Consider the following 22,347-nt stretch of genomic DNA (forward strand, 5'->3'; position numbering starts at 1 on the left):
AGTAGGCTGCCCTTTGCTGACCTTTTGTAAACAACAGGACCCCAAAGACATCAAATGGTGGGGAGAGAGTATGCATGAATTAAGGCAGCATGATGAACCGGTTATAGAAGAAAGACACAGGCAGATGTTCGAGGCAGGCTAGTTTGTAATTCTAAAAGATCCATTTACCATCTGAAAAGTTTTTGGATTCTGCAAAAATAATATAGCCATGGTGTTTTAAAATGTTTTATTGCCCATGTTGTGTTGCAAAGTTAGACCACGATTATTCCCCTACATATTAAAAACACATAGCCCAATAGCCCATAGGCATACAGTGTGCCTACAAAAACGACACGTTGAATAGGATTATTTGGAAGAGAAAATAAATAATATTATATAAAATAGTGTTTTTAGTTCATTTAAACCCCGTCATGCTGGAAGTACCCTCGGGAGAGTATCTGTACTATACTTGCCTGGTTAGATCAATCAGGTGACTCAAAGGGGCCATTGACCTGATCGTCGCTCAATCGATGACCAGATGTTTAATGGTCGAGGTATTTACAGGCAGGGTAAACGGAAGCACAAGTACAAACAAAATTGCACGCACCCCAACATGCGTGAGTGCGTGTGTGTTACTTCAAAATTGTACTATCTTAACAAAAAAACGCCAGAAATAAAGTGTGGCCAAACGTGGGTTTGTGGCTTGAATATATATCTACTGCGCAGGACTTTGCATTTGCATGCGGAGTGGGCAGGTCAATTCCCCTTTTCCGCTGCCAGGAGCAACAGTGAATTAGCCTTACAACGGAGCGGCGGGGGGGGGGGGGGGGGCATCACATATTATTACCATCATCATCACCATCAGCATAACACTACCTGTAAAGACATGCAGTCATATAACCTATAGGATTTGTTTGAGTTGTAATAAAGAGTAATGATTAAACGAAAACTGTTACTTTAACGCATAGGGGACACAGACCTGGGTGATGTTTCCTTGCGGGTATTCGGGTATTTTAAAATTTCTGATCACAACGTTAACCATGGCCTGTAGGCTATACCTTTTTGCGTTTTAATACATGAGGTCAGAAACATTTTATTTTTGTTGTTTTAAACAAGATATGATTGAGTTCTTCTAAACAGCCTGCTTCCTGCTTATCTGAGATCTGAGTCAGAAACAGCCTAACGGGTCCCAAAACGTTTCCAGTAAACCCACCACTGGGTTCCACTGAGCACTGGGACTCATAGGGAGGGAGGAACGAGTTTGTTTTTATTTTTTTATCAGAATGAGAATTACTTTTATTACATCTTCATGTACAAGTACACACGAGTAGAATTCTAAGGTTTGGTTCCTCAACAACCACATAGCAGCAAAGTAAATAAAGATAAGTAGGCTACAAATAAAAGTATGTAAAAAAATATGTGAAACAATAAGTAAAAATAAGTAGCAGCATAGGTTACAATAATAAATAGTAATAATGAAAGAAAATAAAGCAATAAGAGAATCTAACACAGTGGTATATACTGTTTTAATATATATATATATATCTATATATATATATATATATATATATATATATCTATATATATATATATATATGGTAAATACAGGGGCTAAAACGGAGAAACCAGTTGTGTTTTATTGTTTAATGTGTGTTGGTGCCTGTTTCCAGACGCGGCGTCTCCAGTGCATTGTGATGGGGAACAGGTGGTGGGGGGGCGGGGGGGGGGGGTCGCTGTGTCACACATCTGCTGCTGGGCAATCGGAGCATTCTCTCAGAATATTCACACCTCTGAGCAGCTCTCTGCAGAAAACAGGATGCGGTCCCGAGAGGGTGCGGGTGCTACCCCGAGAGGGCGGGGCTGGGGGGTCATTAAACGGGCGGCATTATGCGTCTGGGATACTGAGAAACCAGGGCCAAATACACATGATGTGAACATGTTCAATCTGTCTAGCTCTGTCATTGTAAGGCGTACAGCCCTCTGCAGGCCCGTGATATAGGCTGACTGTGCATCCCTCCGTCGATGACGTTAGAACAACACACACGTGCGCGCGCGCACCCACGCACTGCAGCCCAGAGCAGGCCCTGCAGGCCAGTGACCAGGTTCAGAGACCCAGAATAGAGACCCAGGCCAGAGACCCAGGTCAGAGACCCTTGTCATACTTCAATATATGAGGCGTGGGTTTACGCTCAAAAATAGTATTTGGTAGCAAATTGGCCGACTTTGCTGTTTCTAATCATGCATTGTATTTGGTGTGTGTGTGCTAACACGAATTGACATTCGTGTTAGCATATCAGTTGTCCTCTTTAGTGGCTGTCTGTACTTTTCTTTAATCTGCAAATGTCTCTAATGAGCTGGTTATATTTTTGACGGCTCCTAAACTCGTATATCAATTCATGGATTACTATGGGCGGTTTTGGTGAGGGCAGACGTTTCGGTGGCCTGCCCTGCTGCAATACACACGACTTATGTGTGTGTGTCCCCCTTACAGTCTGCATAATGAAGTGTACAGCATCACTAAACGGGTCACTTATCGCTCGATGATGGAGCGCAAACACGCTATGATCGATCCCCCCTCACGGAGGGGAGGTGTGAATCCCACGGAGGGTCGGTGTGAATCCCTGCACCGGGTTGGATGTGGGTCCGAGGGTCCCAGCAGGGGGCAGATGGAGAAAACTAACACCATGCGCTCCGGTCCTCGGTCCAGGCCTACAGTCCTTCTAAAAAGCACGAAATTCAATCCAATGAATCGCCATTATTCTGCTTGTGATTGATGTGCATCGTGTTTAGTTGTTTCACACTGAATTCGGTTTAATACAACTGGGACCGGACTTCAACCGGAGAGCAGGAGTCCATGAGCTCGATAGGTCTAGCGTTAATGAGCCCTAAATCATTATATATGGCATGACGGATGCGAACCGAGTCGTCAGCCAGGAGCACTGTAAACCGACCTGCTGGGCGTCGGTTCCTATGTAAACATCCTGACATCAGGACGGTTCACCGCATCATCTCCCAGGTCATCTAACACACTAATGTGCACGGTTGCCCGGTCTCGGGACCGACTGACCCTCTTATCCCCCGCGTCTCGCCACTGACCGACCCTCCTATCTCCCCCGTCCCGCTACTGACCGACCCTTATCCCCCACGTCCCACTCCCTCCGCACGCCCCCGCACGTTCCTCCCCCTCCCAGCGCGCGCCTCATCCAAAGTGTCAGGGAGTATAAAGAAGAGGCGTCCCGCGGGCAGCGGACACTCTGCCGCTCGAGACTACCGGAGACCGACAGTCGCGCTCTACTCATCCGTCTCCTCCTCTCGCATATGGGATATTACCGCCAACGTTGCTGACTTTTGACGAACGCAGCACATTTTAACCGACTGAGGGAAGTCATCACGTGCATCGTGTCAGTAAGCTTCATACAGGCTGACGGAGTCCCGTTACCGTTCGTTTGTTGCTCTTAAAGTAGAAGGTAAAGAATTCAAAATAATTTGGTGCGCATGCTGCCGCTTGGTGGGATGCAGACTTGCCGCGCGCTGCGCGCGCTTATGTTGTTACTGAGCTGCGCGTGGCTGCGCTCCGTCACCGCGGCCTCGAGGCTTAAGGCGCCCGCGCTGCCAATCCAGTCGGAGAAGGAGCTGCTGCCCGCCAAAGGACTCTCAGGTGAAACAGAAACATTCATAAAGTACAACTTACCCGTCAAATGTATTGATATTTTGGCTGATACTTATTAATATAACCATATTTTTCGGTCTTAAATTGACATGTGCGCACGTTCTCTACGTGTTGTGTGCACGGCTAAGCGGTGCCCGGCTGACGTTATGAACATCAGAGAGAGTGAGTCATCACCGCCGAATGCGTGCTGGGCCACACGCTACAGCCGCTTGGTGTCTCCATGTCATAGAGATTAAAGTCTTTATAAAAGAAGGCTGTTAAGGGACAACTGTTAACCAATATGTGTTCCGCCTTTGAACACAGAGAACACATCGACCTCACATGGAAAAAAGCAGAAGGCTCACTGCCTCTGCTGAGAGCCAGATGGGAAGCCGCCTGGTTCACTACAGGGTCACTAACCTATTAATATTAACATCACAGCTCCATCCACATCAGAGAGCTCTTCAAACTAAACATGTGTACACTACAAATAAACCAAATCCACGAGTTTGGCACCCAGTTCCATCTAATGTTCTTTAAAAGTAGACCTCTGCTGTGGCCTTGCTCCGATACAAACGATGAGGTTCATGAGTTTGATGATGCTGTGTTGGTTGAACGTTGTGTGTGTAACCCGTCCTGTGTCCCAGTGCTGCTGCAGGCTGCTGTTCGGTTCATTGTTGTGATGATGTTATGTTAACGTTGTGTGTGTAACCTGCCTGTGTCCGGGTGCTGCTGCAGGCTGCTCGTTTGGTGGCTGGTTCTACTCCCTGGAGGACACCTGGCACCCCGACCTGGGCGAGCCCTTCGGGGTCATGCACTGCGTCCAGTGCTTCTGTGAACCCGTGAGTCTTCATCCAACACACACCCCCTTCAGCCATCTCAGTCCTCGGCCCATTAATGTTTGGAGCACAATAGCACTAACATGTTTTAGCACTAAACATGTTGTATCTGTAGTGCTCTGGGCCAAGGCAAATAGGAACATTGTATGGATCACCTTTATCCCTTTTGGTTCGCTAATGGCTGTTATGTTATGTCTAGACTTCTGCAGTCTTTGCCAGGCTCACTTTAAACTGATATTTGATTGCTTACTGAGTCGTCAAACCACAGAAGCTACTAATGATTTGAGTTCATTCATGTTGAGTTTCTGTTGCGCCGGAACCCATGCCACGTGCTATGATGCCTTACAAGGGATGTCACATGGCACCAATTTAAACCAATCAAAAACTATAATTGGGATAACTTGTGTTTCACCACAGATTGTTCAGTTCTAAAATTGGGTTACTGTTCTTTCATTTTTGTGCTCTGTAATTCATAAATAAAACCGGTTTGGTGATAGCTAAAGCTGTAAACCTCTGCTTCTCCTCCAGCAAAAGGGCCGTCGGGGCAAGGTGTTCGGTAAGGTGAACTGTAAGAACATCAAGCAGGACTGCCCCGAGCCAGACTGTGACCACCCCATACTGCTCCCGGGACAATGCTGCAAGACCTGCCCCAAAGGTACCGCTTGGGTCTGGCTTTGTTCCTTCACTAAGTTCCTTCTTTCGTTGGTTCTATTTTCTTCTCTCTTGTTCTTTCTTTCTTTCTTTCTTTCTTTCTTTCTTTCTTTCTTTCTTTCTTTCTTTCTTTCTTTCTTTCTTTCTTTCTTTCTTTCTTTCTACAGCTTTAACTATCCTCATACATTTTAGATTATCTTAAGTCTTCTGCTCATATTATATATATAGCTATTGCAGGGAAACTAGAGCATGCACCTGTATTTTGGTAGAGCGTGTCTACCCAAATACACACACATGTCCAGAGACATGCAGGGACAGGAGTTATTAAAGGTGTGTTGCACATGTATGCACACACACACACAAACATGCATGCAAACACAGACATACAGACACACTCACAAACACTCACACACATTCACACACATACACACACACACACACACACACACTAACACGTGCATGCACACAAACACACACACACACACAAACACAAGTGCATGCAAACACACGCACACAGACACACCCAGGGTCGGTGTTGATGTTGTATAGTTCTTAATGGTTTTTTTCTACCCTGTGTGTTTGGTGGTGAAATGGAAAGTTAAGGTATAGCACCGTGGCCATCACCAGGACAACACTGCACTGTGTCTGTGTGTTCGTGCTTGTGTTTGTGTTGTGGTCAGGGTTTTAAAGAAAAGCTTGAGTGTGTTTGTCTTAGCTTTGGCACCAACACTGACAGTATATTTGTACAAGGGCTGGGAAGTGTGTGTATGTGTGTGTGAGAGTAAGAGAGAGAGAGTTTCACCTGAGGTTATGTACAGCCGTACTTGCTTGGGGTGGGGGAGGGTTTGAGTGCCTTCCAGGAGTGCAGGTGAAGACAAAATGAGACGAAGAGGGTGAGGGAGACAGTGAAAAGAGATTAATGTGGGCGTTGATGTAGTGTGGAAATTAAACAGAGAAATTCGTGCTCGTGCTGCACAGCAGGAAGCAGAGAGGAGGAATGGGAGTCAGGAGAGTTGGAGACAGATTCCCCTTCCTGCCCTTGTTCTGTGCCTGGCATCATGAACAGATTCTCTCTCTATGTTCCTTTCAGGCTGTCTTCCCTCCCGCAGAAGAGTTTGAGCACACATAGAACCAGAATGTGACTGTGTGGTTAGGTCTGTGTGCCAGAGACAGACAGAGAATGACAGAGAGAGAGAGAGAGAGAGAGCGAGAGAGAGTAGGCTCATGTGTGCAGACCTCGGCAGGCTGATGACTTCAGGGTGCACAGAGCAGTAGGTCAGTGTGGGGGTCACACTCCACTGTCACGTCTCATTCCAACATCGCTCTTCACCACCACTTATTACTTACTTATTTAACTTCCCCATTTACCACTGGCAGAGAGAGAGAGAGAGAGAGAGAGAGAGAGAGAGAGAGAGAGAGAGAGAGAGAGAGAGAAAGAGAGAGAGAGAGATATTCGACTTGGAGAGAGAGAATTGCAGAGCCCTGGAGGAGTTCTTGGAGTGGACTAAAAGTTGAATCTCATGGCCCTAGCGTCCATCTGTTTTTCATTAAGTAATGTTGTAATAAAAATAAAATTAAAATATCAGCAAGATGACCATGCGGTTTTTCAGAAGAAAATGTAAAAAAAGGTTTATTTTTGTGTGACCAAAACTTGGTTGACGTCAACAAACAATCCATCCATTACTTCTTGAACCGCCCTAACAATGTCCTCAGCACGGCTAACTCAGTGCTGACATGTTCTTTTGTACTGATTCGGCTGTTGAACCAAAGCCCCAGTTCCCCTAAGATCCCTGCACTAAGCCCTCCGCCTTATGTAACCCTGCTGCAGGAGACAAGGAGTCCCTCCCCGACCCCAGGCTCGACTACTTCCAGGAGAAGGGCAAGGAGAAGGAGGACGACCTCCACAAGTCCTACAACGACCGGTCCTACCTCAGCTCAGAGGACATGGGCCCGGCCGAGAGCCGCACCGGTAAGGGCTGCACCACGTGGTAGTGACATCATCACAAACACGCTCATGTTGCGCGCTGGCATGCTGAGCAAAATAACGTTTTTTTCTAAGCAGAAATCGCTTTGAAGGGAGATAATCCACATACAGAGCCACACACACAGCCACACACACACTCAACATTCTATTCCCCTAAAGCAATGAGGCAATATGAGTAATATCTACCATGGCACCCACCATGTGATCAACAAGTTATTCAAAGACCTCTTTCTACGTCTCTCTCTCTCTCTCTCTCAATCTCACTCTCTTTCTGTGTGTCTCTCCCTCTCTCTCCCTCTCTCTCTCTCTCTCTCTCTCTCTCTCTCTCTCTCTCTCTCTCTCTCTCTCTCTCTCTCTCTCTCTATCTTCGTCTCCTCTCTATCTGCAGACTTCGTGGCCCTGCTGACGGGGTTGTCTGATTCCTGGCTCCCCAGCACCAATAGTGTGGCCCGGGCCCGCTTCTCTCTGACCCGCACCAGCCTGGCCTTTTCCATCACATACCAGAGGTAACGCACGCACGCACGCACACACACACACACACACACACACACGCGTGCGCGCGCTCACGCACACATGTGCGCTCATGCACACACACACGCACGTACACACACACGCACACGCACGCACACACACACACGCGCATATACTTACAAAGTGACCCTGACTTTCACTTCTCTTTTACTCTTCCTCCATCCCCTCCTCCGCAGGATGGGCCGTCCCAGTAAGATTGTCTTCCTGGATTATGATGGAACCACTGCCTTCGAGTACAAGGTCCCCAAGAGCCAGTCTGACATGGTAAGACCCCCAGAACAGACTAGAACCTGATTGAGCCGGTCAGACATGGTAAGATCCCCAGAACAGAGTAGAATATAACTTGATTTGTTGTGCACATGCACAGGGTCGGCATTGAGAGTAAAAGTGCACAAAAAAATTCCCCATTCATTTCCCCGAAAGTGTTGGCGGCCGGTGAATAACATGGGGTTCAATGGGAGAGGGGAGGAAAGTCCTCCTCTGAATGGGTGTGACTAGCTAAGTGATCTGGATCCCGCCCACGTCTATTCACAAATAGGCTTGAGCCCTGGCTGCACTATGAACCAATAAGCAGGAGCCCTGGCTGTGGAGCAGTCCGCAGTGAGGGGTTATTCCTTCACGTTTAGGCTCCGAGAACCAACGAACACGCTCAGTGGTATGCCTCGTTTTCACCGAGCAGTGCGCGACTGGTCGTTGCGGTAAAGTGCGGCTCTGTTCGCTTAGATTGACGAACTGCGGAGCCCGTGGCCAGGCAGGGCTGCTGAGCTGCGGAGCCCGCGGCCGGGCAGGGCTGCCCGCGACCGAGCTGCGGAGCCCGCGAGGATGATTGACTTGGTCTATAAAAGTCCCTCAATCTTAATTTGTTAAGATTGTTGTTTGTTGTTCTTTTAATTGTTTGTTACTCTGACCGTTTTGTTTGATATTGTGGAAAGGATGTTAATGAATGATTCAGAGCATGATGCATTTTAAATGGCATCACTTTTGGTTTTGTGTCTTCATTTTTCTAAAAATAATTGTAGCTGAAAGTAAAAATAGCCAAATTACAATAGCTTCAGTCATTGAGGGCAAAAATAGGCCCATATTTTATTATTTAGTTTTACAAATCAAGAGTAGGCCTTGAATCCTTTCCTTCTGCCTTTGTAGTCCAAGACATGCTGCCCACCAGCTTTTAAAGTACAATGCTGCCACTGGTGGATTTGTATCAATTCACATAATTATCCCTCCCTGCTATTTTCATTTTCTTAAAGCAATTGTAGCTGAAAGTCAGAATAGCTAAATTACAATAGCTTCAGTCATTGAGGGCAAAAATAGGCCAAATGATAAGCCCAGATTTTATTATTTAGTTTTACAAATCAAGAGTAGGCCTGATTTGACTAATTGGCTTTGCATCCTTCCCTTCTGCCCTTTGTAGTCCAAGACATGCTGCCCACCAGCTTTCAAAGTACAATGCTGCCACTGGTGGATTTGTATCAATTCACCTTATTATCCCTCCCTTTTATTTTGTAGTTCACCAAAACACCCTGAAACAACTTGAGTCTCACATAGTTATGCCACAATACGCCTCTATCAGTGCAAGCAGGCCAATGGCAACCAAGCGCGCAGTCCTTCCTCCCTCACTTTAAAAACCACCAGCCGCCACTTGTGTACATACAGCACACGACACATGTGTGCGTGTATTTGTGTGGTATTAAGATTGTATCACAGGTAATATATATGCTGGTGACGTTTAACGATGTTGAATGTGTGTGTCTGTGATTGTGTAAGCCCTCCAAAATGAGAGATGGATTCGACTCCCTCCCTTTTTGTCCCTTTGTTCCCCATACTTTACTCTGCAACATTAAACTCCCAGACACACTCACACACAGCTCACCACGTTGCCATTGTTTTGCTGCCTCATCACTCTTCAGAAGATGCCAAACTCGGCCTGATTGCAGGAAACGTGGACACAGCATCGCAAACAAACACACAGAGCTATGATTAGGCCCACGGCAGACCAGCTCACGCAACCCCCCCTCCCATCCCTGGCTCAGTGGGCCGGAACTCCAGAGCTGAGGCTGTAAACTGTTGATGCCAGGGGGTCAGGTGGAGGGACACGGAGGGCAGGGAGGGTCCCTGTCACTCGGGGGGGGGGGGGGGGTTAATGATGAAAGGGAGGTAGTGTGCGAAGCTGGTCCTTACAGAGAGGGACAGAAACAGGAACAAATGAGTGTGCTGTGTGTTTGTGTGTGTTTAAGGGTGTGTATTTTGTTTGTATTTTGTATTAAGAAATTCTGATTCCCCAGCCATGGCCATGAGGTATCTGCAAATCACGCTGCCCTTCATCCCCCCCCCACACACACACAAACCCAGCCCCCATCCTAACCCCTGGTGGCCTGCGGATGAGAGACACACAGGGCTTGATATATTAACCAGATGTGTTTGTGTGTGTGTGTGTGTGTGTGTGTGTGTGTGTGTGTGTGTGTGTGTGTGGTGTGTGTGTGTGTGACAGTGTGTGTTTCAACTTTTTTACTTTGGCAAGACATGCAGACACAAACACAAACCCACACACATGCACAACCACACACATCCTCACCTTTACATGACTGTTTAGTATGGTTAGCATTACCATCACTCACCCGTCACCGATTGCGTGTTTGTTTGTGTGTGTGTGTGCGTGCGCGTGCAGATCTGTGGCGTATGGAAGAACCTTGCCAAACCACTGCTGCGACAGTTGCAGAACGAGCAGATGCGCATCACCATGGCAATGTCTACCGGCCGACGCAAAGAAGTCGAGGGCAAGATCATCAAACACAGGGCGCTATTTGCCGGTATGTCTATGCGTGCATGTGTGTGTGTGTCCGTTTCGTTGTGTGTGTATTTCTGCATGTGTGTGTGTGTGAGAGTGGCTGTTTCTGTGTGTGTGTGTTTTTCTATGTGCTTGTTTCTGTGTGTGTTTCTGTGTTTGTGTGTGTGTGTGTGTGTGTGTGTGTGTTTCTGTGTGTGTGTGTGCGTCTGCGTTCCAAGTTAATATTTACAAAGCGACTGAACTGTATACAGAGTGGTGTAATCTGTAAAAGCCTCCCATGGTTCCACAAGACGTGGATATTGTTTACATGAATGCTGACGTGTAAGCTCCCTTATGGAGAGAGACTGCAGATACTTCATATGGCTCAAACAGATGTTTGTGTGTGTCCCTGTGTGTGTGTGTGTGTGTGTGTGTGTGTGTCTGTGTGTGTGTGTGTGTGTGTGTGTGTGTGTGTGTGTGTGTGTGTGTGTGAGTGCTGTGTGCGTGCGTGCGTGTGTGCCTGTGTGTGTGTGTGCGTGTGTGCGCTGTGTGTGTGCTGTGTGTGTGTGTGTGCGCTGCGTGTGTGTTTGTGGGCGTTGCAGAGACCTTCAGCTCCACCCTGACGACGGAGGAGCCGACCCAGGGCATGGGGGGCATCGCCATGCTGACCCTGAGTGACACGGAGAACAACCTCCACTTCATCCTCATTCTGCAGGGCCTGCTCACACACACACACACAGGTGAGCCCGGAGAGAGGACACGCCCCCACACACACACACAAAGGTGGGCCTGAGGAGAGGGTATGCCTCCTCGGGGCTGAAGGGGTTCAGAACAAAAGGACGCAGAAAAACACGGATGCACTGATACACTGTATTCTCTTGCTGAGTACAATAACTTCACTTGGAACTTAAAACTGAATTTATTCATCTAGAACCCACAAAGGCATACAAGCACGCACGCACGCACACACCCCCCGCCCACACACACACAGACACACACACATACATACACACACATACACACACACACCCCAACATATGCAACAACAAACAAACACACACACCACCGAAACACACACAAACAAGTGTTCTGACCGTCTCTTGGTGAGAAATAGAACTTTGACTGGCCAACCATCCTAGAGCAAATCAAACAATGCATTATGGTGTGTGTGTATGTGTGTGTGCGTGTGTGCAAACACACACACATTAGTCACTGCAGCAAAATCAGCCCAATTTGTAGAGCTCAGCCTCGATCCAAAAGGCTGAAACCTAAAACCTGGAACATTCTAGAGCAGAGGACGGGGGTTGACAACAGCAGGGGATGACAGATTTATGCCAGTGAACTCAATCCCTCTCCCCTCTCACTCTCTCTGTGGCTCTATCATTCTCTCTCTCCCAGACCCCCCGCTGGTGCCCATCAAGGTGCAGCTACTCTACCGGCAACACGTCTTAAGGGAGATCCGAGCCAACATCACTGCTCATGTGAGGACCCAGCGCACAGACGCACACACATACAAACACAGACAGACAGACAGACAGACAGACAGACAGACAGACAGACAGACAGACAGACAGACAGACAGACAGACAGACAGACAGACAGACAGACAGACAGACAGACAGACAGACAGACAGACAGACACACACACACACACACACACACACACACACACACACACACACACACACACACACACACACACACAGGCACACAAACAGACAGACACACACAAACAGACAGCCAGACAGACAGACACACACACAAACACAGACAGACCGACAGACACACAGAAACAAAGACACACACACAGACAAACACACACACACAGACACACACACGCTGACACCTCCCCCACCCTCCGTGTCATGCAGACGAGAGATAGACATACACCCTCAGTAAAGACATTCAGTGATGGGACAGGAGGTGTAGGAAGAGGCAGACGTCTAGACCTCTGCCTCTACCTCTCCAAGGGGGAAGGATGCTGGCTGTACAGACTGTTGGGCTTTTGACACATCTTGCAAAAGCGGAAAGCGCTGTTCCACATCTCTGAGGGCAGGGTAGGTGGGAGAGTGTGTCAGGGTTCCAAGGCGCTGATAGTTGGGACCAGATGAAATGGCAGCACTCTCACACTCTTAATTTTCTCTGACAACACCAACAAACACACACACACGCACACAACACACACACACACACACACACACACACACACACACACACACACACACACACGCAGCCACCTCCCCAACCCTCTTCCGTAGTCATGCAGACGAGAGAGACGGATGTGGTGGCCCCACCTCCAACACACACACACACACACACAAACACAAACACACACTCACTCACACTCACACTCACACAACCACACACATCCTGGTTAAGTGTGGTTATCAGGGGTGCTACTTTACATTGCACTAACAGCCGTGAGACACGTGAAGGACAGTGGGACTGAGAGACAGACGGAGAGAGGGAGAGGGGGGGATGGGATGGGGGGTTGCATACACACTCCACACACATGGCAGTGGTTAATGCTCTGTGGGCTGGTGGGAAAGGGGTGGGGGCACCCATGAAAGCAAAGCCTGTTTTTAATTCTACCAGGTCTTGCAAGCCAATGTGTCTTGTACTGTGTGTCTCTCTCTCTGTCTCTATTCCACTCTCTCTCTCTTCTCATGCTACTTCTTTCTAACCCTTGGTCGGACACCCACATAGCAAATCACGGCCATACACAAACACAGACAGAATCCTAGGGTGCATCTGAATACTAAGTATATACTATTTCTGTGGAGTGTCTACTTGACCGTTAATGTAGTACGTTCTACAGCTATGCGTAGAACGCTTCCGAACACCACCGAAACGCCAACGGATGTTTGGAGATTACGTATTTCCCCTCTGCACATCAGATGCCGGCGTGATTAAAGTCAAAACAATTATTAAAGTTAAAAATTAAAGTCACCTGCGATAATTTACAGATTTTTTTTCACCGCAGTGTTCTTCTTCGGTTAACAGACTCCGGCTGAATTGTGGGATAGCGTAGTGACCTACCGTTGTATACTGTTGGTGTAGTACGCATTCGGAAACTTTTTGCCTACTAGACAATGCGTAGTGAGCATATTTGTGACGTACTGCAAAATGCCTACTATATAGCAGTCAAGTATGAGTATTCGGATGCAGCCCTAGTGTATTCTTCTCTCCTCCCACTGGAGGAGAAAGACCAGTTCCAGGCAGTTGGAGAGACAGTTAGAACCGCGCCATCAGACCATCACCTCTCTGTTCATCTACAGGAGGTGCTCTCTCTACAGCACCTCTGCCCCCCCCCCCCCGAACACACACTTCCCTCATGGTTACCTTCATCAGTCCCTGACCACCTCCTCCTCTCCCTGCTCCCGCTCTCCATTCCCCTCATTGGCTCAGTCCCTGGTTGCAGATTTATAGCAGAGATATTTATATTGAACCGGGGCCGCGGGTCATAAAGAGTAACAGTTATTCAACATGCTCGTACATCTGTCTGTACATTAATCCCACATTTTTCTAAATCCTCTCCCGCCCACCTCCCCTCTCCCCTCCCTCTTTTCCGTCAATCTGTTTTCATCTGTTTGAAAGGGAGACAGGTTGATTGATTCATGCCGAGCATTAATATTTGAGGCGACGTGCTGATTCCCCTCAGGCCAATCAGAGCTGTTGTATTGTTTGTTCTACTTCTGGGCTCTTTTTGCTGCAGTGCAGCGTCCCAGATTGTTATTGCTGGATTCATTTAAATGAGACTGTGAGTTGTTTTTGGCCTGAAAGAGGCCTCTCTCCTATACTCCCTCCCTCGCTCAAGAAAGAAAGAAGAGAACATTTCCAGTGAAACTCAAGAAAGAAGGAATCATTTTGTTTCAAACTCTAGGAAGAACACTTCACTTCTAGTGAAAGAAGAGTTCACTTCCAGCCTAAGTGTTTCCCATGATTCTGGGGTTTTATGTTTTAATTGCCATGGTAACATATTGTGATGGTGAAGGGTTGTATAAAAACGTATCATCATTGATATAGCCAAAGCTGGTATTGTAGCATGGTAAGCTAGCATTGGGCTAACCCCTTGGTGTATCTTCTCTGCAGGACCCAGACTTTGCAGAGGTTCTCATGGACCTGAACAGCCGCGAGCTGTTCTGGCTGTCCCGAGGCCAGCTAGAGATCTCTGTGGCAACTGAAGGACAGGACACGCAGCAAATCTCCGGCTTCATCACTGGCAGGAAGTCCTGTGACAGTAGGTTCAGCCCCTTAGATGCTTAAGTATTTTTTCTGTCTCCTGAATCATCAAAATGTGTAATGACACTCGCCGGACCAGAGGCGGTGTCAGAGCAGTTCCCAGGAATGTGTTTTGCGTTATTGTCAGTTTTGCTCCTCCATCTGTGGCGGTTTCTTCTCTTTTTTTCTTCTTCTGTTTCTTTCTCTGATTCCCCCCCCCCCCCGCCCCCCCAACCATACTGTTTCTCCCGCACTCTATTCCTCAGGCCGTATCGGTGTTGCATATGGTGGTGAAAGCAAAAGAGAGAGCAGCTGAGAGTGAGAGAATAAGAAAGCGTGTGCTGTGTTTGTGTGATTGCTCTGGCTGCTATCGAGAGCACAACTGGTTGAAACCAGTCTGCATGGGTTCTTCTTACTGGACACAAACTCAACCCTGAACACAAAGGTGGCATGGGTTGATAAACATCTCTCACACACATACGCACACACACAAACACCAACAAATGCAGGATTCTGTATTTCACATGTGCACAAAGACGCACAAAGATGTCTGCACAAAGACGTGCAGCGAACACTGTGTGTACAGAGTCACACTGGTCAGCTCGGAGCTCAGCCCGCCAGGAGAGATACCAGGACCGCTGTGTTCGTGTGCCATTGCTCTTTCCTCTCAGAAAGAGAGACAACCCACGTTTCACCCACTCCTCTCTTTTTGCCCCCTATTTTTTGGGGGCACCCTGGCCCAATCAGAATCAAACTCACAGACACCCCACGGTGCCAAGGTGACGTTATGTGTGAAGAATTTAAACCCAGCTCACTCCTTTTCCCCTCTCTCCCTCTCTCCTTTCATCTTTCGCTTTCATAGTACTACCCCTTAGCTGTCTATCTCTCACTCTGTCTCTCTCTCTGTCTTCTCCCCCAGTCTCTCTGTCTCTGTTTCTGTTTCTATCTCTACGTATTTGTATCCATGGCTGGATCTTAATGTCCATTTTTTGTCTTCCTCCCGTTATTTATTCCTCTCTTCTTCCTCAGTCTCCCCCAGCCCAGGCGCTGTAAGCAGCGCTTACCTCATCCCACTGCTTAATCTGGCTGGGTTGCGTTGTTCCTGTGTGTGTGTGTTTACGTGTATGTGTGTGTGTAGTGGTGCGTCGACATGGCTATGTGTTGGTTTGTGTGTATGTGTTCATGCGTGCGTATGTGTGTGTCTGTGTGTGTGTTGCCAAACGTACATCCCCCAATACAAGCTACCGTACACCTTATTCTGGGCTTTGTGACTCTTTTTGTAAAGGGACTTAGCCCCTTTTGTGTGCGTCTCTGGTTGGGTGTGGGTGCCTCTGTATGGGTTTGTGTGTGTTTGTGTGTGTGCTTTCTCATCTCCAGAGGGAATAAAACAGCACCATGTTTACTTGCTTATCGAACTCAGACCTTTTGGAGATGGTCACAGTCTACATTGAGACGATGCTGATGTCGCATTGGAGCACGCATCACCAAATGAACTCTCTCTCTCTCTCTCTCTCTCTCTCTCTCTCTCTCTCTCTCTCTCTCTCTCACTCTCTGTGTCTCTCTCTCTCTCTTTCCCTCTCTCTCTCTCTAGCCATTCAGAGTGTCATGTCCAGTGGCGACGCCCTGACCCCAGGGAAGACAGGAGGCGTGGGTTCCGCCATCTTTCATCTCCATGACAACGGAACACTGGACTACCAGGTATGTGTTCATCTTCCACATTAAATGACGTGCAAAACCTTGTATTTTAAATGTGCTCTAAAACTCTTCATTATAAAGATGCTCAGTCTGAGGCCAAAGGGATCTGGGTGAGTTAACTGGGTGAGTTCCATGTCCACACACAGCCACGCTAACACACGCCCCCCTGCAGGTCCAGGTTGCGGGCCTGAGCGGCGATGTGGTGGGCCTCACCATCGAGCTGAAGCCCCGGCGCCGCCACAAGCGCTCGGTTCTATACGACCTGACGCCGGAGCTGGACGTCGCACTGGGCCACGCCCAGGGCAGCTGGAGCCGGCTGGAGGCGCGCCACATCCACATGCTGCTGCAGAATGAACTCTTCATCAACGTGGCCACCGCGCACAGCCAGGAGGGGGAGCTGAGGGGGCAGATCAAGGCCCTGCTGTACAGCGGGCTAGGGGCGCCGCGCAACGGTCAGTGCACAATGCATGCTGTTCACTTATTCCTCTTCATGGGAATCTCACCATCGTAAACGGCCTACGCTGTCGTTCTCATTGGCCAGAGTGGATATATTCTGAAACAATGGCAGTCAGAACACGCTGCGTCGCAGGGTCACCCTACCACATGTTAATAGCACAGGGATCTCAGAATGCTCCTCTCCGCTGCTGGTCACCAGAGCGGTGGCTATGGTGTTTCTTTGTTAACGTGTTGCCTCCACCCACAGAGCTCCCCATCCTGCTGGCAGGTGCGCTGGTGGTCCCCCCAGTGCTGAGCAGTGCGGGGGGTCACGCCTGGGTGTGGGTGGACGAGCAGTGCCACCTCCACTACCAGATCGTTGTTGCAGGGCTGAACAAGGGGGAGGAGCTGGCGGGCAGCGCCCACCTGCACGGCCTGGCCGAGATCGGGGAGATGGACAAGGGGAGCCACGGCTCCAAGAGGCTCCTCACCGGCTTCTACGGCCCGCAGGTATGGAGGGAGGAACGCATACACGCAGCCATACGTACACAGCTACACACACGCACACAGGATACACACGCTCCCATACGCACGCACACATGCACACACATGCACCCATGCCAACACACACAGGCACACACACGCACCCATAAACACACACACACGCACATGCACACACACAAACACACAAACACTTACAGACACATACACAAGCACTCAGTGGAGTGTTTGAGGTCTGTCTGATGTGACCTATGCTGCCCTCCTCTCTGGGGTCCAGGCCGGCGGGGTGCTGAAGGACCTGAGTGCAGAGCTGCTGCAGCACCTAGGCCGCGGGACGGCCTTCCTCCAGATCACCACCAAGCTCAACCCGCAGGGTGAGATACGAGGACAGGTATGTAGCAACGCACAGAGAAACAAACATATCACACAGCGCATGATTTACATATATATATACCGTTTTACCAACTGGGAAGTCATAAAGATTGAGAGCACTCCTGACTCTGTCTCTTGAAAATGAATGGTTGGATTGATTGATTCCTCTCTGGGCCGAGAGGATGATTCCTCTCTGGGCCAGTGATGAGCTTCTTTGACTAAACTAGCAACGGAAAGAGGAGCCACGTTTGTTGTTGTGGAAACCAGAAATGAAGGGGAAATGTGGCATGTAATCAGCCTGCTGACTTCTGCTGACTCAGTTGAAGTGCTTAGTCTATTGGATGGCTTAGTTATTTGGAAACATAAACAAGAGGGAAAACACCAAGCTGCCTAGAGGCCTTTTACAGCACTTTAAGTTTTTTTGTGTCTCTTTGTTAGCTTGTTCAACACTTGGGCACACAAGCACGCATTCACACACCCACTCACCGACACACACCTGGGTGCGTGTGGGTGATACATACCCGTACATACTTATGGGTCAGTATTGCATGCAGCCCAAGACAAATGAGCCAATGACAAACACAGGAGACAGTTTGCAGGTATTTCAGATGAGCCACACACATACACACATGCGCGCAAGGAGCATTTTAATAGCAAACAGGTCTGCACCATCAACAGCCATCTGCTGGGAGCGCAGGGTGGAAGTGGGACCAACGCTCAGTTTAGAGACCACTAAGGAGTCAGCTGGACACCAATTGGAGTCAGGTAGAGCCACAACCCAAATGCTTAACCTCCTGCTCTCTCTCTGTCTCCCTCTCTCTCTCTCTCTCTCTCTCTCTCTCTCGCTCTCTTTCTCTCTCTCTCTCTCTCACCAGGTCCATGTTCCTAACAGCTGTGAGCTCAGTGTGCGGGGTGAGGCGGGGGACGAGTCGGAGGCTGAGGCGGCAGGGGGGCGGGGGGACCCCGAGGAGCTGAAGAAGGACCCCAACACATGCTTCCTAGAGAACCAGCACCGCGCCCACGGCTCCCGCTGGACCCCCAACTACAACAAGTGCTTTTCCTGCAGCTGTCAGGTAAACGGGGGGGTCTGTGATGAAACTCATCTGCTTGCTGATGTCTCCAAGGCCTTTCAGTCTCTTTCTCCTCCTCCTTCACAATGAGGAGTTCATTAATAAGTTCCTCCTCCTCCCCCCTGCAGAAGAAGACGGTCATCTGTGATCCAGTGATCTGCCCCCTGCTGACCTGTGGCCAAACCCTCCAGCCCGAGGACCAGTGCTGCCCAGTCTGTGACGGTGAGAGAGAGAGAGAGAGAGAGAGAGAGAGAGAGAGAGAGAGAGAGAGAGAGAGTTTATTCATGCAGCTTGTTCTTTTGAGGTTACAGTTCTCAAGTTTAGTGTTCAACCTTCTGTTTCCACTGCCCTTCTCCTGCAGAGAGGAAAGAGCCCAAGGACACCAAAGCCCCGGAGAAGGTGGAGGAACATCCTGAAGGTAGCCTGCAGCCCAGAATAATCCCCACACCCCACCTACTCTCAATCTACGACCTCTCACTCTATGACCTCTCACCTTCCACCTCTCCTGTTATGCTCTCTCTCTCTCTCCCTCTCCCTCTCCCTCTCTCTATTCTTGTTTTTTAACTGTTACGTTTTTTCAGGAGTTTGATATCAATGCTAATTCTCTCTCACTCTCTCTCTCTCTCTCTCTCTCTCTCTCTCTCTCTCTCTCTCTCTCTCTTTCTGGCCCTCAGGCTGTTACTTTGAGGGCGACCAGAAGATGCACGCCCCGGGCACCACGTGGCACCCCTTCGTCCCTCCCTTCGGCTACATCAAGTGTGCCCTCTGCACCTGCAAGGTAAAAATGTTAAACACACGGTGACCTTCATCATCCAGACATCATCACCCTCAACCTTACAGCATCATCATCATCATCATCATCATTATCATCATCATCACCATCATCATCTACCCCCTCACATCATCTCACTGAACTTACAGTAGAGCAGAGAGGATATAGAAGCTGTATGTCAGAAGTTGAACTAACAGTAGAGCAGAGAGGATCTAGAAGCTGTATGTCAGAAAGTGATCTGACAATAGAGCAGAGAGGATCTAGAAGCTGTATGTCAGAAGGTGAACTTACAGTAGAGCAGAGAGGATCTAGAAGCTGTATGTCAGAAGGTGAACTTACAGTAGAGCAGAGAGGATCTAGAAGCTGTATGTCAGAAAGTGATCTGACAATAGAGCAGAGAGGATCTAGAAGCTGTATGTCAGAAGGTGAACTGATTGGTGTGTGTCTCCTTCGCAGGGCTCTATGGGCGAGGTGCACTGTGAGAAGGTCACATGTCCCGTGCTGACCTGCAGTCGCCCAGTCAGGCGTAACCCATCTGACTGCTGCAAGGAGTGTCCCCCCGAGGAAGAGAAGCCACCCGCGGGGCAGGAGCACACAGACATGATGCAGGCCGACGGCACGCTCCAATGCAAGTTTGGCAAGAACTTCTACCAGAACAGCGACAACTGGCACCCGCGGGTGCCCCTGGTGGGGGAGATGAAGTGCATCAACTGCTGGTGTGATGTAAGTCGGATCTCTCAACTTACCTCAAAGACAACTCCTTTGTTTTTATTATTATTATCCAAAAGCACTTTTAATGGCCGGCTTTCAAAGCAATAAGAAGGCGATGTACAGTTGATCCCCGGCTCCTCCTAGCTGAGGGTCGAGGTGTCCCTGAGCAAGATGCCTCACCCTAACTGCTCCTGACAAGCTGGCTGTCGCCCTGCGTGGTTGACACCGCCGTTCATGTAAAGCGCTATATAAATGACGTCCATTTACCATTTACCATCTCATGGTATCCCTCACTGGAGCTCTGGAAGCTGAAAGATGGGCTCTAGGTTTACCTTCTTCTCGACGGCCCCAGAGGTCCAGACCAGACACAACCATGGACCGTAAATGCAGCTGTTGAGGATACATTCCTAACCTCTCTTGTCTGCCCCCCCAGCATGGTGTGACTAAGTGCCAGAGGAAGCAGTGTCCTGTGTTGACCTGCCAGAACATTGCCCGCAAAGATGACAAGTGTTGCCCGGAGTGCCTTGGTAAGACCTCCCCTCAGCCCACATGCACACACACACACACACACACACACACACACACACACACACACACACACACACACACACACACACACACACACACACACACACACACACACACACACACACACGCACACACACACACACTATCACTCAACAAGAGTATGATCATATCTGTGACTTCTGTCTCAAATTCATTCTTTATATTTCACCTCATCCTCTATAGAATCCAAAGAGGAGGGAGAAGAGGAGGAGAAGGAGGAGGAGGTCCTAATGACGAAGGTCCCGGACAAGAGGCCGAGCTGGAGGCACTGACAAACACATCCACCAAAACTACCCCCCCCACCCCCAGATCCTCCAACAGAACTACCATTCCTGCACCTCCAGAACATATCCATGCCCCCCATTGCGACCACACCCCTTTGGCCGACCCAGGACAGAAGGCTTTTCTTACTGAGGGGGGGTCTGCCATGAGGACAGCGGGGGCCTTGTCATGGCAGGGCGGAGTGAGCTGGCTCCCCGGCAGCCTTCCTGTTCCTCTCATCTCTCCTGGGCCAGGAGGTTGTATCTCTGGCTGTGCGGCGCTGCATGGCAGAGTGTTTTAAACCGGCCTGCACCGGATCACTGCTGGACACCAGGAACCATTCTGCAGTTTGTGTTTTACTCCAGTCCTCAAACAGCATCCCTCTGATGGGACATGTGTGTTGTAAATTGTGTGTGTGTCTATGAGGGATTGTGTGTGTGTGTGTGTGTGTGTGTGTGTGCAAAAAGCACACACACACACACACACACACACACACACAGACACACGCACATGTGTGCACACAAACCTGGAGTGTGCACTGTGGCCCAACAATTAGCTTAGCCGAGAAATATGATTGAAATGATCCAGAAACTGATGTCATGGATTGGAATGTGGGCTTAAATTACCGCCAGTCTGACAAACAGTCGCTGCGTCACCCCTCCTCCGCCGGTGCCCTGTGTGCGTTTCCAGTGTGTCATGCACTCTTCTCAAACATCTACAAGCTTTGAGCAATAGAAGGCATGTTTGTATTTTATTGTATTTATTGAAAGTGTGAAGGGAAAATAAAACAAAGATGTTCATAAGATATGGAAGGTGTGTCTTCTTTTCTCTTCCTGCATCTCTTTATGTATGGGTATGATCTGTCCATCACAAGAGAATCAAAATCTACAGTTTCCTCTTTTTGGGCAGGCTTATCTCTATCTCTGATCGTCGTTCTCCTCCCTCTCATTCCCGTCTCTGCCTGTACCAGAGCCCATCTGCTAGTGACTGATGCAATCTACATTGTTTAGTACTTCCAACTTCATGTCTCCAATTTCAGGTGATACACGAGCGTATGAGGAGCTCATGAGGCAGCAGAGCACGCACACAACCTGGTACAAACTGTTTGTTTCAATTAAATATGCTCTCGGTTTCAGTCTGTTTTTTTCTCTTTCCACGTCTGTATTTCACCTCACCCATGAATGACTTGGCTCTTACTTGAGGCGGTCTGCTCTTTGATATTAATTTTTGTACTTGTCGTCTACCCTTTTTCTTTCTTTCTTCATTCCGCCTCTCAAAATGGAGGATGGGGAAAAGGGAATCATAACAAGTGAAGGTCCCCCCCTTTCTTAATTGTCTGTCCCCC

At 48.8% G+C, this 22,347-nt stretch overlaps 1 protein-coding gene across 1 annotated transcript; it reads left to right on the top strand.

Annotated features, from left to right (window-relative positions):
• Positions 1-3,279: 3,279 nt before the first annotated feature.
• Positions 3,280-21,457, top strand: chrd (chordin). Its single transcript, XM_079732037.1, has 21 exons — positions 3,280-3,637; positions 4,367-4,470; positions 4,996-5,122; positions 6,947-7,087; positions 7,491-7,608; positions 7,810-7,897; positions 10,299-10,440; positions 11,000-11,137; positions 11,796-11,878; positions 14,490-14,637; positions 16,210-16,316; positions 16,486-16,765; positions 17,017-17,258; positions 17,527-17,640; positions 18,497-18,694; positions 18,820-18,913; positions 19,053-19,109; positions 19,366-19,469; positions 19,920-20,186; positions 20,608-20,701; positions 20,925-21,457. The coding sequence occupies exons 1-21, from the start codon at positions 3,475-3,477 to the stop codon at positions 21,011-21,013; spliced, it is 2,898 nt and encodes a 965-aa protein (XP_079588163.1). The 5' UTR covers positions 3,280-3,474; the 3' UTR covers positions 21,014-21,457.
• Positions 21,458-22,347: the final 890 nt, after the last annotated feature.

Source organism: Pollachius pollachius (assembly GCF_949987615.1).
Source record: "Pollachius pollachius genome assembly, chromosome: 3".
Taxonomy (NCBI): Eukaryota; Metazoa; Chordata; class Actinopteri; order Gadiformes; family Gadidae; genus Pollachius; species Pollachius pollachius.